This window comes from Antrostomus carolinensis, unplaced genomic scaffold, assembly GCF_000700745.2.
Source record: "Antrostomus carolinensis isolate BGI_N321 unplaced genomic scaffold, ASM70074v2 scaffold13905, whole genome shotgun sequence".
Lineage (NCBI taxonomy): Eukaryota > Metazoa > Chordata > Aves > Caprimulgiformes > Caprimulgidae > Antrostomus > Antrostomus carolinensis.
Genome location: NW_010314343.1, coordinates 11397 through 36387, shown reverse-complemented (window position 1 = coordinate 36387; position 24991 = coordinate 11397). Strand labels below are relative to the sequence as shown.

The 24991-nt window shown below is 38.3% G+C and overlaps 1 protein-coding gene across 1 annotated transcript; it reads left to right on the top strand.

Annotated features, from left to right (window-relative positions):
• The first annotated feature begins 2861 nt into the window (after nt 1–2861).
• Nucleotides 2862–23496, top strand: DYTN (dystrotelin). The gene is made up of 14 exons (XM_010167619.2): nt 2862–2889; nt 5042–5116; nt 6737–6938; nt 8946–9031; nt 9925–10013; nt 10706–10777; nt 11108–11271; nt 12140–12251; nt 15091–15236; nt 16831–16999; nt 18688–18758; nt 20869–21028; nt 22314–22794; nt 23360–23496. Exons 1-14 carry the CDS (start codon nt 2871–2873, stop codon nt 23494–23496), a joined length of 1983 nt encoding a protein of 660 aa, XP_010165921.1. The 5' UTR covers nt 2862–2870.
• Nucleotides 23497–24991: the final 1495 nt, after the last annotated feature.

The window sequence follows — 24991 nt, the reverse complement described above, 5'->3', positions numbered from 1 at the left end:
AAAAAATTGCTTTGAAACAAAGATCAAAGAAGTTTTATCTTTAATAATTCAGGATATTTATTACTAATTAATTAGTGCTCTCTGTTTTGACTGCTTAGACAATTACCTGATACTTTGATCTGGGCCTTCGCCAGGCATTTGTTGTGAATAGCTTTCATTTGAAAACACAACCTTTAGAACTGTGTCTTGAAGTCAACTTTTAAGTGCTGTAAAACTACTGGACTTCTCTTGCAGTGTTGTCTGACTTCCGGGCCTTTAGTAAGTAGCTGAGAGAAAGGTAAGCTCTGTTACTGTATTTAAGAGGAGACAATAATTTTGACCTTTGAACACAAGGTAGAATGTTTTCACCCTTCTCCGGAAACAAAAGTAATTTTAGTTTATTTTATGATCATATGTTGTCTGACTGAAAAAGAAGGAAGGCCTCTGTGATCAAGTCAGTTGGTCTGTCGGTAGATTTCTGCCTTACTTGATGTGGTTTGTCTTTCTCTGTACTTTAACTTAATTATGTAGCATGCTTAAAAGTGCATTTTATTTGCTAAAGTGCATATTCTGAGAACCGGTGTGTGCAAACAAAGTGCATATAAGTAATCAAACACGTTACTTTTCTTGCACATTCCAGTAGGATTCAAGAATAAGGCTACTCTTGTTCTGCACGTAAGAGTATTTGTGTTAATGGGATTGGGGTTTATAATTGTAAATATTTATTTCCTGTACATTTGTAATTGTTTTTAAAATTCTTTTTTGTTTTGTGGAAGTGTTTTTAATTATTAATAAAAGGCACATGTAGCTGAAATACAATACATTGATTGAAACAGTGTATCAGTGAGCAGAGTTAAGAGTTCAGACTTGATGGAAGGCAGATGCTGCTTCTGCTTTCATGTTCACTGTAAAGTCGATGTGCTAACACTGAAGTAGATCCTGTTGATTTTACCCAAGCACTGCTACTGCAGTCAAGATCTGGGCACTCCATAGATTTTTGTATATAAAAATGCAGACTGTATGTATGTTAAGAACGCCTTTCATAATTTTTTGGAGGGAGGGGGGGCTTATGGGTATGATGTTATGATGTTGCACAATGACAGACAGTTTGGTAAAACACACAAACACATACTTAAGTTTGAGACCATGAATACCCTGGCACAAGAGTATAGTATATTTATCCGTGTAGGTAATTTAAAGGTTAAACATTGTGCTATATGGGATAGAGAGCTTGTCATCTTACAGTATCAAATACTAATAGATTATGCATGCTGTATAACTCAGTGAAGTCAGTGGTTCTGTTCTTATTTGAGTGAGCAAATTCTAATGAGTGAGTTCTAATTTAAGTGAGTTTAACCTGTGTATTTTTACATTCATCCTCTTTCTTATTTTATGTACCTTTTGCAGAGAGAAAAAAAAGGAAGAAAACATGAGGCAAGCTGTGTGTTTGTAAGTCTTTCAGATGTCTCCATGTAGGTTTCACTAAATACTTATGTTTAATTCATTGCTTAAACTCTTCTAATTTCATTGATTTCCCTGTATTGACTTTTCTGTCAAGCTATGCAGAGGCATATACTACTGCACCCATTTTAGGAGTAATTGTATAAGCAAAGTTACATGTCTATGTAAATATTGGGCACAACTGCAGTCTTGCAGAACCCAGGGCTGAGTCCAAGCTCTAAACCTGAGTAAGGAAGAAAATAGAAGAATAGTTTCAAAAAGAAGCATAGTGGTTTTTCTTTCAAAGAAGGACTTTAATAAAAACTGTAGTCTTGAATGAAGAAGTTATTAAAGCAAATCTTTATCCCATAATTTTAAGCATTTATAGGTTATTTAGAGACTGAAACACAAAGTTACAGCTTTTACCAGTTAAAGTGGTGAGAAGTATATTTATAGCAGACTCAATAATTATAGATCATAGAATATTTATGCTTCATAATTGGCCAGTATTCTGTCATGTTTATGACAAATGATCAATGACTCACTGAAAAAATGTAATAAAGTGAACGTTTGGGTAAGTTCAGATTTAATACCAAATTTATTATTTAAGTTTTAGATAGTTTCCAACTATTTAGTTTTTATTTATTCTAGCAAATTTCCTTTTTTTTTTCCCCTGCTATAAGCCGTATATGTGGCCTTTGGAGTCTGTTATACCTAGTGTTTTTCACCTGTAATATTAACTGAAAGATAGTTACTATACTGAATCTGTATTTATATGTTTATGTTTAAAAATATAATGTAGTTTAGAGCATTAATGAAATAAATCCTGAGGGAAGACATTCAGTTTCTATTATTATAAGGGACATGATTACTTTTGCTTTCAGGGTTTTGTAAAGAAGTAGATTCATGGTTATACTTCCTTTTTCCCTTCCTGGTCAGCTCAAAAAGAAATAGTATCAGCTCAGCCGAAAACTTTAATTCAGTTTGAAGATTTTAGGAAATAGAGTTTTTAGCAATTGCAACCAATGAATCTTAGGAAGAGTCTGGTGTGAAGATATGCCCTCTCTGACCTGCAATTATACACTATGGACTGTGTAGCAATACTGTATGTAAACACTGGCCTCTCCAGTAGTAAAAGATCCCATTTCCTGTATTTGAAACTGTTTTGGGGACTATTGTCACCCTGATACAATTTTACAGTTACTAGAGTTTCTCCTACTTTATCTTGAGCAGAGGGCATGCAATTTTCTGGAGTTTCTCTGCACTTGGCGCCAAAACTATTATGTTGTTTTTTGCAATTCTGTTTAATTTCATCTCTGAAATGCATCCAGTAAATTGTTCAGATTAAAAGGTTTTATTTGAATGGTTCGATATGTCTCTGTCTAGAAAATGTGGTTTTACACTTTGGTTTGTTTCATTGTAGAACGCCTAATGCCATCTGTTCATTTCAAATGGATCCAGACTTGCAGGGTAAGGATTTTTCTGGGTTTTTTCCAGCTTTTCTCAAGAGACATTTCTGTGTCTGTTTGGACAGAAACTAATGAACTGTAGTGAAATCATGCCACTTTCAGAATCCCTGTGTTGTAACATATAAATGACAAATTACCCAGCGGTGCTATTCCACCTTTATTTTTTGATCTGTCCTGGCACCTTGCCTGCCATAATCACCTTGGCTCATGGAATGGTCAGGCCACAGGGGCCATTTTCCCTAATTTATAATATACGATAAGTTCTTTTTTCACATATTGTAGAACAGGCATGAAGGATGGCCACACGCTCCCTTTTTGAGTGCAAAATCTTTGCAGGTCTGCTACATATCAGGTAGCGCAAAATGCAAAACTAGCAGATAACCAACTAGAGATGTCGGAAAACAGGGCACTCTTTTCTATAGGTGTTTGGAATTCCTTTGTCAGCTTCTCAGCAAAGGGTATTTATGAGTCTTGAGTTGAAATTTGACCCACTGCAGAATTATTACTTGCTGGTTTTCTGTCCAAAGGGGAAGCTCCATCCCTATAAGAAATGAGACTTTAATTGTTGTGTGCCCCCAAATAGCCTTTCATAAATAATAATCCTAAAATAGTTTGTATTTAATATGGGCTTTAAAAAATTTGTCTGCTGTTTTCCTTTCGTGCTCTCACCAGTTAATTCTGGAACTATTGCCTGACAGGCACAGAATGCGCTACTTGGAGGCTCCATTTTGTCTGTAAGGATGGACTTAGAGTCCAAAAGTGAGTAGCAGATGGCTACTAAAACAGATTCCCTCTGCTTACAAAGTCATCTTGCACATGGAAGGTGTTTGTGTTGGATCATGTGTATGTTTCTAACATTTGTATTTGAAAATAAGAGTTGGAATTTAATCCATAGCCTACTGAAAACTGTGGGAGTCTTTCTGTTAGTTTCAGAAGAGCTTTGGATCAGTTTACTGAAGAAAGAGAACTAATGCATGGAAGTCAAAACTAATTTTTCACATTGTGTGACATGCTACACTACATCTCCAAATAATATCACAAAACATAGTATGACAAGAGCAGGACTAAACAGATGGTATAGCAGATATTGGCTTATTCCTGTGTCTTAAGCAGCATCTGAGAACCAGCAGAGCCCCTAATTTGCTGCCTATTAACATTAGTCTGGTACATTTGTAGGAAACCATTGCACACAGATTGGCTCATTTCCAGACGAAACAGGTAGAGTTTCCTAAATTATTTCTACTCAGTTATGCATATTTGTTGCTTATCTTTGACCTTAATCAACTGTGAGTAAAACTTCCTCTCTGAAGTACAGGGAGAAAGAGTCTCTGAGGACAGGTGGATAACTGATAAATCCCTTTCTAGTTTCTAAAGCTCTTGTAAACAAAGCTTTTTTTTTGTCTTGAAGTTCTAGGTATGTGTGTGAAGTACCAGGTATAGGACATATTCAGAAACCCTTACTTCCCACTCAGGAAAACTTCCTTTAGTGATGTGAAAGAAATGAGATGAAATCATATAAGTGTATGGGATTTAGTCGAGCTGCTGAGTGGGTTTACTAAGCAGAGATGTCAAAAGCCAGTTGCTCTGGTAAATTGCTTATCTTCCCAGATGCTGATCTTGACAGAAAGTTTGTTTAATGCTTTAAACAATATGCATCCAAAATCACCCTACTGTGCAAACTGACAAACTGTTCCTTGTAGAAGAGCAGTCTGAACAAGAAATTGGCTTGCCTGAAGAAATATTATTTCATTATGATCTTTGCTAAAAGTATACACAGTGCATATCCTTTTTTCTGGTCCATGAATAGACTTGATTCCCACAGAGGCAGGTGCGCTCTCTAATACTAGTTTTACGACTTGTCATGTCACTAGTCATAAGAAGACCATTTTCCCCACAGAGCTATTGGGGAAAAAAATTTTTTGTTTTGTTTTTCTGATTTTTCCTTCAAAGTATCGTGGGTTTTGATCAAGTCCAAGTTTGGTTTGGTTATTTGGATTTTCAGTTAAACAATTTATTTTTCTTTCTTTCCTTAAAAAAAACAAACAAACAAACAAAAAAACCAAAAAAAACAAACAAAAAAAAAACCAAGTACGATTACCACTCTATTGTAATGTTACCACTCTATTGTAATGTGTCTTTGCTTTCTTTCACAGAGGCTTTCAGTGGTGTTCAGAGCTCCATCTACAGAACAGCCCTAAAACTACGCTCAGTACAAAGTCTGTGCCAGTGTTAGTAGATGAAGAGAATCCTGTGCTTTGACAGGGAGAAGAATCTGTAAAAAAATTGTGTTGCTGTCACCATGAGTTATTATGCTACTTTGTCTCTTATTTTCCACCTGAGAAGCTCAGAATGCATTATGAACACTTAAGAGCTAGATAGTACTTCATATACAATTTTTTTTTTTCTCCTTTTGAATGTCAGTGGAAATACATTAGTAAAATCCTAAAGGCATGGGAGAATCAAATTATTATTACAATCTGCAACACTACTATGCAGACATCACTGGCAATTATGAATCTTTATATATAATATTATTCACATTAAATGTCAAATTTTCAAGGAGAATTTCTTAGGACTTGATTTATTGAAAATAATTGTGGATCATAAAAAATGCGTTGACAGGTGTTACTATTAATACTATAAATTTTAATGGGAGCAAAATAAAATATGATAGACCAGAAAACCCCTGGCTAGCACTAATTCTCCCTGTCTTTGAAGTGAGTGAGAGTTCTGTGCAAGCAAAGAATTATGGAACAAAGCCCTCGTCACCTAGCTCGCTTTGGAATTGGGTAAATTCCATACTAAGCTAAAATGCATGGAAATCTTTAATTTTCCACCTGAAACAATCTGTTGCTGAAAATGCACAGCATTGCAAGTGAGATCTTCAGGGTAGCACAGAAAAGATGACTAGTTTGTTGGCCTTGGCCATGTTTTTTCATTTGGCGTGCTCTTCTGCGGGTGTTTTTAAACTGATCTCAGCCCTGATATAGGAAATCTTCCTGGTGCTATGTGTTACAGCATGGAAGTACCAGTTCACACAAGAACTGGTTTTCATTAGCTCTGTTGCCTAGTCCTCCATGTCTCCTCTAGGCACTCATACCATCTGTCCCAGTTACTCCCCTCCTCCTTGAACACTGGTGACCAGAATTGCACATGGGTTTCCAGATTGAGATTCACCAGTGTCTCACACTGATATTTTCCCATCTGCGCTGGAAAGACTATAGGTGACATATTCTAGGTTCTCTGCTTCTTCAGTGATCTACAAACTTTCAGTCTACTACAATCTTTCTCTTCCAATGTTAATTCTAATTGATCATGCCTCTGTGGTACTGAATGTGACTTTTAAGAAGCCATAGCTCTCTCTTCCCACTGGGTATTAGTTATTCCATGGCACATTTATAGCACAGTTTGCCCCTTCCTTAGCCATAGTACCCTCCCTCTCTTTGTAGTTGTGCATGAGGAGAAAAGCACAAATTGTTTTCGCAGTCCCAGATGAGCTTTTTTCTGAAATACTGAATAGTGCATAGATTTATGCTATCTGTATGTAGAATGAAATTTAGGTCTATAAATTGGATGCAGTTAATGGTGCTGTTTTCTTCCCTTCCTATCTATCCCAAAATCACATGCAGTGAATTTTAGCTGAGCTGTTCTATCTTTCTAGCCTCACAAGTTTTGCTACATCCATAAACCCAGCAAAACCTTTCCCAGGTTATTTCCTTTTCATGTTGCATACTGTTTTAGACTTCATTTTACAAACTTGTCTTAGGCACTTTCAATAAAAATAAGTTGAGCTTCTGTTTGTGAAAAGGCAGGGATCCTCATTCATTTCTCCCTTAAATTTCCCACAGTGGATTTGATTGATGTTTCACTGATTCAGCACATCCTGTCAAGTGAGCAGAGCCAGAGGGAAAAGCAGACTTCTCTGAAAGTGCAGCAGATCTCTGGAATGCTGAAAAAACTGTTCCAAAGGGCAAGATTAGAAAAACCAGGCCAGGTAGATCCAAGAGCCGCTGAATTCACATTGAGCCTGCTAGTTGCCATGTATGACAGGTGAGAGAAAGCACATTGTGAAGTACTCCTAGACTAAGTCTGTTTATGGCACTCTCATAACATTTCTGTGTGAAACTCTCCCATTTTGATGGCATTTTGCTTGGTATACACAATGGGAGTAGCTCAGCTATAGCAATATGAGGCACAAAGCTTTATCAGAGGTGGTCAAATATTTCCAAAATTATCTGGAAGTCCAGATGTCTGACAGTCCATGTTAACTTTTTTGGAGAAAAGCTTTACAGGGGGTAGCTCTTCTTTGGACTGACAAGATATTTTGATACACTCCTGAAAAAGAATCTGTATTTGCCATTGAATGACAGTACCCATGCACAGGTCAAGAATTTGCCAGTCACTTTTCATTATTAATTTTTCTCCAGTTTAAAAGGTTCATCAACCAATTGTGAAACAAAACTACTGTCTCGTAAGCTGGCTCCTGTCAGTAGCAAATAGTTTCTGGGAATAATAAGGAAGCAGCTCGCAGAGTGTACTTTTCTCATGTGTTGTTTGTGAGTAATGGATTAATTCACCAAAGGTGGGATTGGTTTATGATTGTATGAGATTTAAAAGACAAGGCTAAGTTCATTGTACAATTTATTCACCACAGGTGAAATTTATTCCCTTCTAAATCTGAGCAAAGCTTTTTACTGAAAGTGAGTGAGATGTAAGTGGTCTGCAGGATTTTTTCTTGAATCACTATTCATTAATATGATCAACACTGCTTAAGGTCCCACGTTATGAATTTTTTTGTACTTAAAAAAATCAATTCAGTTTAAGAATAAACTGAAATATTATGAAACAAAGCTAGAAGCATCAAGAGTATTTTGTAATTTGTATGCATTGTAGCAAAATAATTTAGAAGAATCTTCTTAACAGGTCTATCTTGGTCTTTTTTTCTGTTTTCTTAGGACAGTGTGTAATTTTCTTTTTGCTGTAACTTCTTTTAAAAAAATTTCCTCAAGTTTCTTGCCATATATATAGGATAGAAAAAACTTCTTATAATTTTCTTCTAATCATGTTTTCTCTGTAGAGTGCCCTTCCTCACTATCAGCACTGGAAAGTATTTAATGGCAAGAGCACATAAGGGCTTTTCCATGTTTGTGTGGTAGCTTACTTAATAAGCTCACATAAACCATCATAAGGGTTTTTGATTGTATACTTTAGCTTTAATCTTGGACTTTTTGCTATGGAAATTCTAGAAAAACTAAATATATAAATTAAAAATCTAGAAACTTTTGACCAACAATTTCCCATGCAGCTCATACTTTACACAGTATATTGTAGCTTTATACAGTATGCTCTGTAAAAATGGAGTTTATCTATAGACTCTTGAAGACAATTTTATGTAATGATATTCTGAAATGCAATACTGCTTTGCAGAAGTGATATCTTAATATAAAATTCTAGAATTTCCTGATTTATAGTTTCCAATTCATGTCTGCTTTGTCTTCACATAAAGGGACTTTTTTTTACTAGGTGCCTATGTCACAAACTAAAGTCCTGCTCCTGCATATATTATTTTGATTAAATTTTGTTGCAGTGAAATTCAAAGGAATCAGCCCAAGAGAAGCTCAGTGCAGATCTGGGGCCACAGTGAAGCTGCCTAATGATATAAAACAAAAACTAGATTGTAATCTTGCTTTCTCTTCCATACTTGGGAAGGTTTTCCACAAATGAAGAGCATTTCAGTACATTAAATTCATTTTCATTACAATACATAGGACATATATTGTAAATGTAAAATTATATTTTACTCGGAATGTGAAGTCTTTAAAGGAGATGCTGTCTTTTGTTTTATGATTGCATAGTATCTTGAACAGTTAACTCTGTAGTTATTTTCAGTGACAAAGGGCCCTACACATAAAATACCACTAAAATGCAACATCAGTTTATATATGTATAAAAAGATATGAGTTTGAAGTTGTTTTTCTGTCATAGCAGTATTTTTCTTTAGAGGTTTCGGTTTTTACATTCTTGGTGAATGCAGTGTAACTTATTTTATTTTCCTAGATGTGGAACAGGTTATATCAAAACTAGATCTGCTGCAGCTGCCCTAATTGCCCTTTCAGGAGACACTGTACTGGCTAAATACAGAGGTGGGAAATGTATGATTATATACACTGCCTGAAATACTGAACATCATTGAGAAAAATCTCCATTGTCATTTTTTTTGCTTTAAAAAGGAATACAGTTCTGCCATGAAAAACGTAAATTATGTTGACTGCTTAGTTGTAGAAAAAGGCTGATGCAGAAGAATAAATCAATGTCCATAGCCTTCTTTGCATGTAGAGTCTCACAACAAGTCATAGTAAAGTTTAAGATACGTAGAGCTCAAAAATAAAGGCCAAGTTCTATTTGCCTAGCAGAAAAGAAGATAAACCCCTCAGTTTTAAATTTCATTGGATTAGAAAACAATTTTATGTATTCAATCCAGGAAGCTTTTAGAGCCCTTTTAACATTAGACAAAAGTGCTTAAAGAAGTAAGTATAACAGGTAAAGGTAGGGCAGTGCAATATGCAGCACAAAAATTTCTACCTGAATTAAATGCTTAAAATGGAGAACAAATGGAGCACAAGTGACGTATTGCCCTCATTCTCCCCCACTGAATATTGTGTATTTCCTTCCAAATTACAATTTGAAATTAACAATTCACAGTTTAAATAGGGCCTATCTTGTATAGACACATTTAAATATTTTTCTTACAGCCATGAAAATGAGTTCATTGTTTCCTTCATCCTTATTTGCCCTAACTGCCAGGAATAAGGAATTCCCATAATTTCCTTGCTTTCGTTCTCTTTTCCCTACCTATAAGAAGAAAGTATTGTCACAGCAGTCACTGTGTGCCTGTTTTATAGACACTAAAGGGGAACTTTCTTGAGAGGTTTATTTGGTAGGCTGCAATCATCACATAGATAATTTCAGAATAAGTAGCTAGAAGACACTTCAGGCTCTGCCAGGTTTCCAGTTTCTTTTCTCTGGTTGTTTTCAGCTTTCTTCCAGTTTTATTCTGTCACTGATGGGAATGTGGCCCTGATTACCCGTAGTGCCCTGAGAAGCCTACTAACAGACTTAAATCAGGTAATGCCACTGCAGTGTTGTTAAACAACAAATCTTGTTGGAATATCCTAATCTAGGAGAAAAAAATACATGGGTGGATTCATTTTGTGTTTGATTATATTATGATACTGAAGTCGGTAGGCACTCTGTGGACATAGGGAGCTACCATGCAAAGCAGGTAAGAGAGTCGAATTCTGTAGCTTTTCTCAGTCAGAGTAACACTCACATCAGTGCCTCTCTGCATTCATTTTGTCGGAGCTTTCAGATCAGTCCTGGAAACAGCTGCATACAGCTGTTCCTAAAGCGCCTCCAAACTTCATATGTCTGTACTCACTAGAATAGCTTGCAGTTGCAGAAAATTGCCTTAGCATACAGGTATTTCCAGCTGAACTGGCACTGAAAATGGGATCTGAAAATGACCCCCAAGGCTCAAACTCAGTGTCCTTCAGTGTTCTAGTATGGCAAGATAGTATTTTGATACATTTCAGTAAGTAAGCTGGAAGCAAATAATTGTGACACACACTCAACTATGAAATTGCATACTAGTGGTATGAATAGGTATGAAGTGGTATGAACAGGTATTCTTCAGAACAGTATGTAAAATGTCATTTCTATAGATGCTTCACCATCTGTGTACTGTTACCACCTCAGCATAGCAAGATGGAACATCTGTTTTTTATTGAGGTGTTTCTAAGCCTTTCTTCTTGATGCAGATCCCAGCCATTGTGGGAGAAAGCTGCACTCCATCTTGTGTGGAAATTGCAACTCACAGCTGTTTCCATGGGGTGAGTGAAATTCTGATGTCCTGGGAAATTATTTTGAATGTTGCTGGTTGATTAAAATTGCAAGTGTATCACCATATAACATCCACTAGTATCTACTTTTAAGGGGCAGGACTGTTCATCAGTCTCACAGTATAGGAGAATTTGTATCTGTAGAAAAGATGCTCAGTAAGATACATCTGAAGACTTGCATTTATTCCAAAGCCTTGGAACCCAGTAACATTTTACATTAATGGAAAATCTAAGATAGCAGATTCCAATATCAGAGCTTTTATTAGGAACACCAATTCTTTTCAAGTAAATGCCTGAACTTGAGATGTGTATTTTTTCCAGGTTCTGAATTCAGCAATTGTTGAAGAGAAGTTCCTCTCTTGGCTGAGATCAGAGCCTGCTGTTCTCCTGTGGCTCCCTACGTGTTACAGATTATCAGCCACAAAAATGATTTCTCACCAAGCTAGATGTAGAGTCTGCAAAATTTTCCCCATTACAGGCCTCAGGTGCGTCAGTAATTACTGTAGTCTGTAGCATCCACATAAATAGTTCTTACCATTGTTGCGTGCCTTACAGGCTCTAACTGCTGTATTAAGCAACAAACTTTGGTATAATCTAATTTAACAAGATAGGGAAACAGAACCATCACTTGCTAGTGCTCAAGCCTGCATCCTGCTTCTCTTTAGCTCACTAGCACAGACATGATTATGGAGACTTACTGTAAGTAAACTGGCAGTTCAGTGGTAAAGCAAATTAAACCTGTGTATGTAATTTCTTAGTTCTTTGTCCCATAATCAGGTGTATTAACTGGCTAGTTAAGTTACCCATCTTAGCATCTTATTCATCTAAGTAATGGTATAAAATGGCCTAATGGTATAAAAAGAACACTGTCCATTACTTACTGACCAGAATGCTCAGAGAATTATTTTACTCTTTTCTCTTTTCACCAATAATAAGCTTGCAGGTTTAGTATTTTGCATTTTTAGTTTTTCACAAAGTTGCAAATCCTATATCAATAGTGTAGTGATATTACAATTCCCTGAAAACAACAAGGAGAGATAAACTGGTGCATAAGAAGCATGTGAAATTGTAACTACCTTCTGAAAAATGGTACTAGAACAACTGTTTCTTCCTTGCATCGAATTTTATTCAGCAAATAAATAACATCAAAATCATTAGTGGGTTCTGGAGAACACTCCACTGTCATTTGGACAAAATAATTTGCATTCAGAGAATGCTGAGGAAAGTAATTATTCTAACAAAGATGCTTCTCTGCATTTCAGAACATAGGGATCTGGATTTCCAGTAATCAAGCTCACTTACAACACGTCCTTACTTATGGGGAAGTAACTTAATCCTTGTTTTCCCTCACAGGTTTCGCTGTCTGAAGTGCCTCAATTTTGACCTTTGCCAAGTCTGCTTTTTCACTGGCCGTCTCAGCAAACGACATAAGAGGTCACATCCTGTTGTGGAACACTGTGTGCAGGTAGAGTCCCATTGTACTTATTCATTTCCCTGTTCAGATTCTTCATGTAGGCAAGTAGGCAGTAGACTCTTGAACTACACTGATTATGAAATTTTGTGTGTATTAGCCATAATGGCCATGACATATTAGCATTATTAATCTAGGAACAGTGAGTCAGGGAAAGGAATAAAGGAGGCTTCTAACTTTAGAAGGAGTGTTTCGTTCTGAAATAACTAAATAGAGCCAAGAAATGTCATAGTGCAAGTCCTCTTCCCAAGGAGTTTTATGGCAAGTTTTCCATTTGCAGATCATCCTTAAACCTGTGGAAAAGGCCCTTAGTGTGTCCCAGTGCTCCTTCTTCAAGGGGAAGAGGATGGGCAAGCACTGATCTCTTGTCTCTGGTGACCAACAACAGTACCAGAGGAAATGGCAGGAAGACGTGCCAGGGGAAGTTTAAGCTCGACACAGGAAAAAGTTCTTCACTGTCTGGGAGATGAGGGATTGAAAGCAGCCCTGTGGAGAGGAACTAGGGGGTATGGTGCATGAAAAGCTGGACATGAACTGACAGTGTGCACTCACAGCCCAGAAAGCCAACTGTATCCTGGGCTGCATCAAAAAAAGCGTGGCCAGCAGGTCAAGGGAGGTGATTCTGCTCTTTTACTCTGCTCTGGTGAGACCCAACTGGAGTACTGTGTCCAGCTCTGGAGTCCTCAGCACAGGAAAGACATGGACCTGTTGGAGCAGGTCCAGAGGAGGGACACAAAAATGATCAGAGGGCTGGAACACCTCTCCTATGAGGAAAGGCTGAGAGAGTTGGGGTTATTCAGCCTGGAGAAGAGAAGGCTCTGGGGAGACCTTATTGCAGCCTTTCAGTACTTGAAAGGGGGCCTATAAGAAAGATGGGGACAGACTTTTTAGTAGGACCTTTAGCAATAGGGCAAGGGGTTGATGGTTTTAAACTAAAAGAGGGTAGATTTAGACTAGATATAAGGAAGAAATTTTTTACAATGAGAGTAGTGAAACACTGGCACAGGTTGCCCAGAGAGGTGGTAGAAGCCTCATCCCTGGAAGCATTCGAGGTTGCCCAAGGAAGTTGTGGATGCTCCCTCCCTGGAAATGTTTAAGGTCAGGCTGGGTGAGGCTTTAAGCAACCTGGTCTAGTGGAAGGTGTCCCTGCTGATGGCAGGGGGGTTGGAACTGGATGATGTTTAAGGTCCCTTCTAACCCAAACCATTCTATGATAAGGTCAGGTAGGACGGGGCTCTGAGCAACCTGATCTAGTTGATGTCCTTGCTCACTGCAGGGGGGGTTGGACTAGATGACCTTTAAAGGTCCTTTCCAACACAAACTTTCCTGTAATTCTGTGATTCTATTCAAGAACAAGGTAGGAGGAGATGGTGCAACCTAGATTAGCTGGTCACCAAGATCACAGCACTTCCATGCACAGCTTCTCAGGACAACCAAATCAGGAAAACAAAAGGTAGCCTGAAACAAAGGACAAACTGCCATTTGAAGATGCCATCACAAGAGATGATGATGTGAAGGTAAAGAACTTGACCTTTAACTGAAGACACTCAAATAAGGACACAAAAGATCACAATCACTGCCAGCTCCTAAAGGAGCTAAAGACACATCCAAAAAACCAGCACACACTAAGAGGAACACAAGAGGCTTAAGGAGAACTGTCATCTCTTGTCCTCCATGTCACTGGAAGTCATCATGGCCTTACCATGTGTATACTTACACCTTGTTGTATGAATACTGGAAAGACTACTTGGACACATGTATGTTAGTGCTTGTGAGTGAGTGAGTATGAGTGAGTGAAATCAGTTTTGTTTTAGAACGAAGTCCTCTTCCTCTCCTATACTGTCTGACGTTGAGCTTTCCCACATTGTTGCTGCAATTGGATCACTGAATTTAGGTTTCCTTTATGAAGCCCTACTCTAACACTAACCCTGTAAATATTACTTTCATGGCCAAAATCTATGCCAAAATTGAAAAGATGAGCTACTCACTATGACAGATACCATTTTTATATCCTTTGTGTGGGACATAAGGGAATCAGTAGTAAGCCACTTTTCCCATACCTTTCACTCTTAGCAGATGCTGTCCTTGGCTGGATAAGGTTTTGCATTGTCTTATCAGGGAGTGGGCTGCTGAGTGGGGATTTGAAATATCAGCACTGTTTTTCCTTACCATGCTGACACCTTGTGGTAATGTTATTACTGTGTTGAGAAATGACTAGGAGGTATGCTCTATGTTTTCTTTCTGTTTTCCTGTTCAATCTGTCAGGGCTCACTCCGTGCTCTGCAGCGGTCACTTCCTGGGGCAGAGTTGGTTTGTGTCCTCCTGTAATACAGCCACTGAGCTTAGTTGTTGTCCCTGAGCCTGAAACTGCTGTGACAAATAGAAGTGTGGTTTTTACTGTATTGTATGAGAGGAAGACATTAGGCACAGAAGGCTGTATCAATTAAAACTTCATACAAGTATAAAAGTACTTCTTCGCATCGATCAAGAGGGAACTTAGGTACTAGTTAGGCAGAATTATCTTTGGGACTGTGAGCTTAATTATTGTAACTGCCAAAATCCTGTGTTAAGCATTTTCAGGCTGCCTGAATTTGGCCCAGGCAGGGTGTTTTGCTTACCAACAGAATTGGAGCCACTCTTGCCTGTGGTCCTTCATCATCGTCCACCTCAGTTCCCCTTCTAGGGCTCAGACAGCAGTCATTAACCTCGTCAGTTGTTGAACAGGTGGACCTTTGCTTTCTTATGTCTTGCCTTTGCCTTGGACTGTGTCTGCTTCTGCGCAGCACCTGTTTGAAAATTCAATCCCTTCTTTATTATCCTTCATTCCCAATAGATGTCAGCAAAGGCGAATGCAAAGCACTTTCTCCGCACTATCAGGAACAACCTGTTTCAAGAGCGCTGCAGAAGAAAGGAGGCTCAGAGACGGAGGGCTCTGGAAATAGTGGAGGAGAGGCACTTCCCTACTCACAAAATGACTTAGTGAGTTCCTGTTGCTGTTGAGTTTGTAATCCCTGAATAATGTGTCAGGCTGTGGAATATTGCTTGATTATGTCCTTTGAGTAAGTGATTTTGTTATGACAGGCACCATGTCGTCATTTTTCCATTAAAAAGGGAAAACTTAAATGGAAAATTGCTGCACATTGTTCTGTAGCTTAACCATGATTACCAGGATGACAACCTAGTGACCAGTCATCTTAGAAAATATAACGTGCTTGTGTCTTCTTTCTCTCCTTCCGTATGTCATTTCTCTCCATGCCATTTCTTATGTTCATTCTAGGGTCCAGCATTGCAAATATTTAGTCCCTGTCACAATTGCATGGGTTTTTAAGCACCTCCTCCGTGATAAATTTATTGGAAATTAACTGTGAATACTTTCCACATGTGACCCACAGTGCATTCATCAAGTCATTCTACTCAGGTCCCACTGAATTGCAGTCCTGTGGGATTACTCACAATAGTGAGTAGCTCAACTCACTATTCCAGTTCTTTCATATCAGTTCTGGTTTGTGTGCTTTTAGTTAATGTGTACATTCATTAGTGTATTTCCAGTAATCACAGTGGTTAATGAGCGTTGGAGGTCATGTGATTTTCCTTGTGAGCTCCTTCCTTGCGCTGAGATTTTGGTTAGTATTTAGGTGCAGAAAATGCAGGGAATGTTTATATGAGATAAGCACTACGAACATATGAAGGGTGGGATTCCTTCTGAGTTGTATAAAGACCTAGCAACTCTCTTATATCTCACATGTGTTCTCTAAGTGAGGCTTCAGTGAGACTGAAATAGGAAAAAATGGTCACTTGTCTCTAAAAGAATTAATTTTATCCTTGCACAAAGGAGGAGAAAAATCTGTTTATAAAACTTGATTGTGCTACAAGTAAGCACATTGCTATTAAAAACTGGTTTTTCTGTACAGTAAGGCCAATGGTTAGAGTGATTCTCACTGAAAGTATTATTTCAATGTTTGTTTTTTGGAATGTGGTAAAATGGAAAACATTTTCCATTGCTAATAATTCTCTGCTTGTATTCAGCAACAAAAAAATCTTTCTTCATTTCGAATGTAATTTAGTCCTTCTGTGAGCGATCAAGATTTCTCTGTAATTCTATGGGGCTTTGCTTACCTAATGCTTGGGTAGCAGAGAGAAAGAAGAATTTGGGGTTGCCATTACATGTGTCACTGTGGGGCTGATAGGTATCTGTGCTTTTCCTAGCACAGAATGGACTAAACAGCAGGATATCTGGCCCTTTGCTATCTTGTTGTAGTTGAATTTCCCAAGATACTTAGCTCTTGGCTAAAGGAAACAAAAAAGAGAAGCAACAAATTACACTGATATTAAATGGGTGGAAAGAAGAACCTGTTGTTTAGATTCTGTTGAAAGAGTGGAATTTGTCTTAAGGAATTTCATTATTTCAGACAAAATATGCCAGCAGGCATAGCTAAACCATACTTCCTGCTTGGTGAATAGCACGGCTATTTGTCTACTTACAGTGCATTAGCTTTATTTTTATCTTTCTGGGTACTAAAACCATTTAAGGCTTGATTCTTTCTCTTCTCATTATATCTCTGTTGGCATACAGTCCCCACACAGAACTCAGTGCTTCACCACTACCCGGCCCTGAAAACCTGTCTTTCCCAGTGGACAGACCTGTCCTGCGGTCACCCAAGTTCCTATCTGAAAACAGAACTGTAGTGCAGAAGAGTGAGAATAGCAGCAAGGCGCCAGAGCAAAGCAAGACAAAAGCTCAGGTGAGCAAAACATGCTAAAGCTGTGAGGAAGAGCTATGAAGTTAACTATTGCCTTCTAATTACCAGTGAAAAGAAATGTCATGGGCAGCTTCATGTTTCTGTTAATTTCTCACTTATGGAAAAAAATGTGGAAACTGAAAACTTAGTGAAGCTTGAATTTGATACCCTTCCAAGGTTAGTGACTAACTCCTTGACTTCCATGACCTTCAGAAGCATTTGAAAGAATATTTGCTCTGTTACTTTTTTCTTTTTGAGTTGCCTTAGAGTGGCACATTAAAGACTAGCTAAGACTGGAGTCCTCTCTCTGACAGTAAAGAATTCCTTCATGTCCTCCTTCTGCAAGCAAATGTCAAGGGAGTATGCCTTAATTCTTATTGGGCTCAGGCCATTTTTGTCACCATGGCAATGTCAAGAGGACAGAATGGGCCCTTCTTAAGGATAAACCCAGAGCAGTGTCCACTCCAACTAAAATAGCTCATGCATAAAAGCTCTCCACTAATCCATTTCCAGGTTCCCTGCATAGAAACAATGCTAGAGGAGTGGGTAGGACAGTGTAGATAAAAATAATTGCATAGCAGTTTATTGTTTCTATATTTATTTGAGAGGCTGGTAGCTCTGCACATACTCAGAATATAGGGAACACTGGGTTGTGTTCAAACCAGTTTGTGTCATCCACTCATCCTGTTCTTCCCAGAAGCCAAGGGTGCAGTAACTGAGAACTAGCCTGTGCGTGTTAGGTCACTCCTTTGGCTGCTGTTACTGTGCTGCCCTTTGCAAGATCTGTCTTTCAGCACTCTGCTGCCCAGCTCAAGGTACAGTGCCAGCTAGGACATATCTGCAGGAAAAGCTGTGGGCAGACATGGCTTAAGCATGTCATTTTGATGGCTGGTATTTGTTATTTTAGAAGACAGCAAGACAGGACTTGCATCCCTGTAGTGGGATTGTATCACATGCATTACTCTCTTGTTCATTTTCTCTGGGCTGCGAATTCTTTTTGAGCAGCTTTATACTGATTTCCAACATGTTATAGTGCAGATTATTTCAATGTTGCTTGAAAAGATGCAGACCATAAGTTCAATGATAGCTTTTAATAAAATCCATGAGCTTGGAGGTCCTGGGGATCCAGCTCTTAGTCTTGTAATTTCCTGGGAGCCCTGATTCCAGCCTAGCTTATGCCATGCTCTAAAGCAGCTTACCTGGAAAGCGTTTGTCTCCCTGACTTCTGGACTACTGTCCCCTGCATGGCCCAGAAACTGCTACTTCCATCCAAAGACCAGGAGTTTCTCTTCTCTCTTCTATATGCAGTTTCTCCCTCCACCTCCTTGTCCCAAAGCAGTTGTGGGACTTGAGAGAGACTGTTCCCAAATCAGAATATTGATTTTTTCAGAAATTCCAGGGAATTATGGTTTTGTTCTAATTTAAAACAAAACAAATTCTCCTACACTTAGAATGTGACATAGCCCAAAGAATTTGTTCTATAGAGTAAATTTTCTAGTCTGTTCTAATAGCCATTAGAAATACTTCTTATGCATCAGTTGATTGCAATCAGTTAAATTAAAAAGTTAACTGTAAATTACAGACCAAATCCCAAATTTGCCATGCCCTCTTACAGCAAAATTTGCATAGAAAATGAAATGTTATTGCTGATGAAGTTATAAACAGATACTTTTATATTTTTTTGATTATAGGCAATAGCCTCTGTTGAAGCAGATGTGTTAAAAATGCATGAATCCATCGAAAGCATTCACAATGAGAGCAGGTAGGTAAATGCAGTAGTACAATGACTGAAGACTGGTGGGCAATGCTGCTGACCTAGAAGACAAATAATTTTTCCATACTTTAGAGATTTTGATCAAAAAATCAATTTTTTTTTAATTAAAAAAAATCCTGTCAAATGAGGATGAATGATAAAAAATCAGCAACAAAAATTGTAAATGGAGATCACAGGAAAAACAATTTCTGGCAAAGCACAACATTTTGGTTTACTTTCATCAGCATTTTTGCAATTGTTAGTTTGCATTTCTACAAGTCATTTTTAAGGGAAAAATGCTTGTTCTCATAAAAATATCAGAATAGCATACTCTATTTTTCTCTGAATAAGGCTTAATCAAAACAAATTTCATAATTTGCATGAAGTTTTTAAATCAAAGTGGATTATCTTTCTAAAAAATATGCTGTGAGTCAAATAGAGATTACAGGCTTAATACACTAACTATTGATAAAAATGCTATGACTTAGCTTATCACACAAGTCCCTTCTAATATTCAAACCTTTGACATGATAAAATACTAATTCCTAAACTAAAAATTTATTGAGTGGTTTGTTTGCTTGGGGAGGGAGGGGGGTGTTGGTGTATGGGCAACCATGCTTACCTTTTTCTTTCATTTTTGCTTTCCCCTCCTTCATTTTTGTAGTTGTATATGAATATGCAGTAGATATAATCATGTCTCTGACCACTGAAACCAATGGAATTACAGTGAAGGGTAGAATTATCTTTGAGTCTACTCACTTTATTTCCTTCAGTATGTTCAGTTCCTTCTGTTCCTGTTTTGATTCATTGAAATAAGTCAATGTACAATTGCTTCTACAAATTCATGCAAGGGTGCTCCAAGACTAGAGCAAAGCAATTGCAGTTTCATTATAAGTCTGTGTCCTTACCTCACTCTCTTGTTCTCACATGGGAAAATAAAGAGATACGGCAAAGATCTTCAGCTTTAGATTAGCAGTAGTTGAGAGGATATCTGAGAAGCCTTCTCCTGAAATACTGGAACCTCTGACTGAGAGCTTATCATATAACTAGGTGAATGAATCACATTACTCCTGGGAAGCTCTCTGTTCTTATTTGTGGACCAACTTCCATCATTTATGTGCCTGTTCACAGAACTGGGCTCTGAGTTAGTTGAAGGTAAAGACGCATTAAATACTATTAAATGTTATAAGCACTACTGTAATAGTAATATTAATTTTAATGTTAATTTTAAATGATCTGACTTGCTGTCCCATTCAGACAAATCTTGTATAATTCCAGTGAAACTGATGAGGCTCTTGTCTGCAAGCAAATGCATACCCAATAGAAAATGAATCAGATGAACTTCTGGATGTAACTGAGCAAGGGAGATAACTACTTCAGCTGTGTGATGTGCAGCAGTTGGTTTACTACTGTAGTGTTCATAAGTTTTTCTGTCTGTCTCAACCTCAGCCGTGGGAAGACAAAACTATTTCTACTCTGACTTCTTAGAGAAATCCCAACTCTAGAACAGAGAAATGGGTGATATCTTTGTCATACTGTGCTCTGAGTAGGTAGTTTCTAAATCTTGTCTGGTGTGGATGTGAGGGTGGCACTTTTCATTGCAAAAATCACAGTACCTTTTCATGGACAAGTGGCCTGTGCAGAAACTATAGGTATCATCAAACAAGCTGCATAGAATGCCACGAGCAAGAAGGGACTCAACCAAAGGGGTAGAGGCTGCTTTTACTCCTTTGTTGCCCAGGGCAAAATGATGAGAATCTTTTGCAGATCACGGAGTTGCCTTAAGTAGTTTGCTTTGAGACAGAAGGACTGCTACAGTGTCTCTCCTGTTGCAGCCACCTTTGTGGGAAAGGTCCCTAAGATGCAAGGCTCAGTCCCAGCCACAATTCCACTCAGCTCACATCTTTCCTCATCTAGAACACTCCTGTTCTTGCTAATTCCATGGGTACAGCCCAGTTCCTGAAATACTGGCGTCTAATGTCAAAGCTGACAAAACTTTCCTGAACTGATGAAGAGGAGAAAGTTTGTGCTACTCTTGTGTTTACTCTTTTCCATGACTGCATATATCTGTGTCTGTGTGAGACCTAGCAAAATTTCTACCCTCCTGTCTCTCTGGCAGGTACATGAAGAAGCAGTTTAACAAATTGAAGGACAAAATGCATTTTCTTCAGAACTGCCAGGAAGACAAAAGCTGCAAAATAGAGGCAAATCTACAAAGCCTGAGAGCAAGCCATGAAAACCTGCAAATGAAGCTGCAGCAAATGAAGCAAGAAGTAGAGGTATAGTGATAAATATACCAAGAATCTTCACAGCTATGGGCAATTACTGAACACCAACTACTCCTTTTCCTGCAAACCAGCACTCTTGATACTACTTCATGCACCTTCTGCTTGTCTACTCAGTCGTCTTAGGTTCTTGTCTTCAGAGAGAGCAGATAGGCTCTTTGCAGCAGGGGTTTTCTTGTCATTCTGTATATATTTAACGTCTAGCACAGATATCCATGTCTGGGATGTTTAGATACTACTGCAATGAAAATAATGAGAGGGTATTCCAGTAAGAGTGAGAAAATGGTTTCCAACAGACGTGTTAGGCACTTCATTGCAGTCTTTTCTTTAGAGAAGAATTCTGTGTTGGCATTGAATAAATAAAATACTCCTTTGTCACCCCTAATTGCTGTCTTATACTGGGATGTAATACAGACCTCTTACAGAAAATATTTAATTTCTTTTCAATCATATTGACTCTTCTTCATTTAAAGTATCTCTGAGGTTCGAAAAAGGCCCCTATTTCACAGGGAATGCATACATATCTGCCACCTACATAATTTTGTAGCATTTTCTGCAATGCTGTTTTTAGAGTGTTTTTCAGGGATAGTCAAACATAGAGAAAAGCCAGACACATCTGTGGTGCATATTTGGTCAGCTTTTATCATTTGCACATGACCTGGAATATCATACCATCCTGCGTGTATGCTGTGACACTGGCCTATCCACAGTGTGCAGGACTGGCTGCACACACACAGTGAAGTGTCCAGTGGATGCAAAGTCAGCTCAGTGCATCCCAGTTACATCAGACTTGGTGTTCTTGCGGTGGATGGTATTTGGGTATCATAGTTCTGTCTAGAAAATTCCAAGCACAGTTGTGGCACTTACAACCAACCTAGTTTTGAAATTTCAAATGTTAACAGGTGTGAGGTGTTTGATATGTATTTAATATACACATATATTTTTCCCTTAGTTTAAATGTTTTAGAACAATTTTCCTGCAAATTTTCCCTTGGAATATTATTGTTTCCACTTTTCAATGGTATTAAAGCATATAATGTCTTCAGTTTGGAATTGTGAAAAAATGGCCACATAGATTGGTCCAAACACAAACACAAAGTTTTATTTTATTGTAAGAAAATATTTTATTTGTGAAAAGAATTGCTTTAGTACACTAGAAATAAATAATAATAAAAATATTATTCTGACCCCAAATTATTTTCCTTTCTATTTTAGTACTACCAGCAAACCAAAATATCAATTATTTTCACAATGTAGTTTCTATGTTTTGTCTATTGTAGACCATGTTACAGTCATCAGAGCATCCGTTTGCACAATGTCAGAATATGATGCCAAGAAATCCACGTGTCCTGCTGGAAAGGAGAATACAGAGTGGATTAAATCCCGCCCAAGTCAGGCCTACTTCCAGAACATGTGCAGACTGGAAATCTTCTAATTCCCCTGACTCTGCAGATAGTATGCAGCTTTTACAGACCCCTGAGGTTCCCGCTGCAGTGGACTTTGTGTTCTCAGAAGACCCACTGGAGTCAGTGTCCCTGCAGAGAGGCAGACATGTTATCAGACAGTATAAAAAAGCAAAAGAGAATCAAACATATCTGCCTGAACTGACAGAAAACTCCCTCCGTGGCATCATGAAGAATACAGTTCTTACTCCCACTGCAGTACAGAAGTCACCTGTTGAGAAGGAAGTCAGTGAGGAAGTGGAACTGCAGCAGCTAGTGATGAAACTGCAGGATGCATTGTCCCTCCAAGCCCAACCAGGTATAAGTTCCCCCAGTTATCTTGACACTGTCTTCCCACTTTCATCTAGTTTACTCTTTAATACTGTTCATAATCATTTAACCCTCAGAGAAGACTCAGAATCTTGTCTTTGCCATTATAGAGGTACTCCAGCTCTACACTGTAAGGTAGAACATATTCCTACAAGGTGCAGTATAACCCCTAATGTTGAAACGGGATGAGTCAAAGCCTGTAAGAAGAAATCAGTCTCAGCAGTCAATTAAGGAGCGAGCTTATACTGGTGAGAACACTGGAGATCTGGAGGTTTCTTCTGTTGTCACTTCTGTGACACTGTAACTATGACGCTAGTCCCAGGCAGACTTACAGCAGTACAAAATCCCTTTGTAATCAGTGGTCTTACACAGCAGAGCTTTTGTTCAACACTCAGGATGCCTGACTTTTGATAACAAGGATGTAATAAGGAGAATGGTGGAAAAAGCTGCTGTTTCTACAGAGTTATCTTAAATTAGAGATTTAGAAAGGGTTTTTCAGGGCTCTGACAGCATTCAAATGATCTGAAAGACTTAAAATCTGTTCTACTTTTCAGATCAACAGTCTGCTTTGCAGCAGGAGTTCTTCTCTACAGCTGAACATCTTTGCAGATCCTTTTCTGACCTCATCAACCAAGTAACTTCACCAGTTTGTGAAACTACCATTCACCTTAGAGCTTCACTAAACTATTGAAGGTAATTAATGCCATGTCTTTAAAGTATCTCAGATGTTGCATTGTAATAACCCAGCATAACAGATTTCTGCATTTACTGACTTCACCAGAAACCATAAATAGTGTTAGAGAATGATGTTCCTTTCCTATTGGTGGTTTCCAGCTCCTGTGCAGTAGATGTTGACCCAACTGGTAGAAATCAGCATGCCTTCATGAATGTTACACTGCTTTTCACAGCTGTCCTGCCCTGTCCTCTCTTCTTACTGCTATATAGTCAGTAATGGCTTGTGTTTCAAGAACATTTTTTTTTATATGAGAGTTCACTTGAGTCAACTGGCTTCAGTGATGTATTTTCTGTCACATCATTGTTTCTTAGACTGAAGTAAGGAATAACTTCTTAACTGTCAGACTTGATATTTACATATTAATATTTTTCCAAACTACTGAATTCATATTTAAAGGAAAAGATGCTTTGAACAGTTAAAAGAATTTGATTGCTTTAGAAGAGCCTTTCCATTATTGGTTAACTTGTCTATTAGTATAGAATGGTTAATAAGAATGTAGTTTTACCTGCAACATTTAACATGTGAGAAAAGTAATTTTGTCCTTGGTTACTAGTACTTTGTATTTGAGGGAACATATCTAAAACTTCCAGAATATGAAAAATACTTATCAAGCCTGTACACACACATACAGGCATGTAAGTGCATGTAAGTAAACATATAAGCTGCACAGAAGTTTATAAACAGGTAGACGATTTGCTGTAGATAGCAGGTTGTACTTGGTGAAGCTGATTGTAAAGTATCTTTACGTGTTAGCAGGGAAACAGGCTGGGATTTGGCCAGAAAGGAAGGTACCGCACAAAAGAAACACTCCATGCTGCTTTGATCCATTCATTCTGCAGTCTAGCTTAATTTCTTATAATGAAGGATGAGTGAAGGCATTGCAAAGAATTTAGATCATTCTTAGAAGAGAAATAATAGATGCTCATTGCTTCGCTTTCATTGCTTCTTGTTTGGTACACTTCTTACAGCAGTGCAACTCAGTGAGATGCATTGGTATAGTATGTGATCATAGAGTCATCAAATGCACATTGGCTTAGTGACAGCAGTTCCGAAGGCTGAGATAATGAGTTAAGATATGGCATTGATAATGAATTATCAGATGTTGTACTTCTTTGGATTTGTGGTGGTTTGGGTGGATTCACCCTTTTGCTTGCAGCTTGCAGCCAAACACGGCCTGCTCTATCACCCCCCCCCCCCACCCAGGGGATAGGGGGGAGAATTTGGAAAGAAGGGCAAGGACTCACGGGTTGGGGTTGAGATAAAAACTATTTACTAATTAAAAGAAAATGATAATGATAACAGTGATAACAGACTATACATGAGTGATACACAGTGCTCACCGCCCGCTGACCAATTCCCAGCCTGTGCCAGCTAACGATCCCGGAGCCAAGACGGTCCCGAACCGAAACCCCGGAAGAGTGAGCCCGAGCAATCCCGGTGGCCTTGAGCT

What these genes read in the sequence shown, in the direction of transcription:
- DYTN (XM_010167619.2), top strand. An exon ending in AGTACAAAGTCTGTGCCAGT is followed by an intron (nt 5,117 to 6,736) that starts GTTAGTAGATGA and finishes AATTTCCCACAG; the next exon opens with TGGATTTGATTGATGTTTCA. An exon ending in CCTACTCACAAAATGACTTA is followed by an intron (nt 15,237 to 16,830) that starts GTGAGTTCCTGT and finishes GTTGGCATACAG; the next exon opens with TCCCCACACAGAACTCAGTG.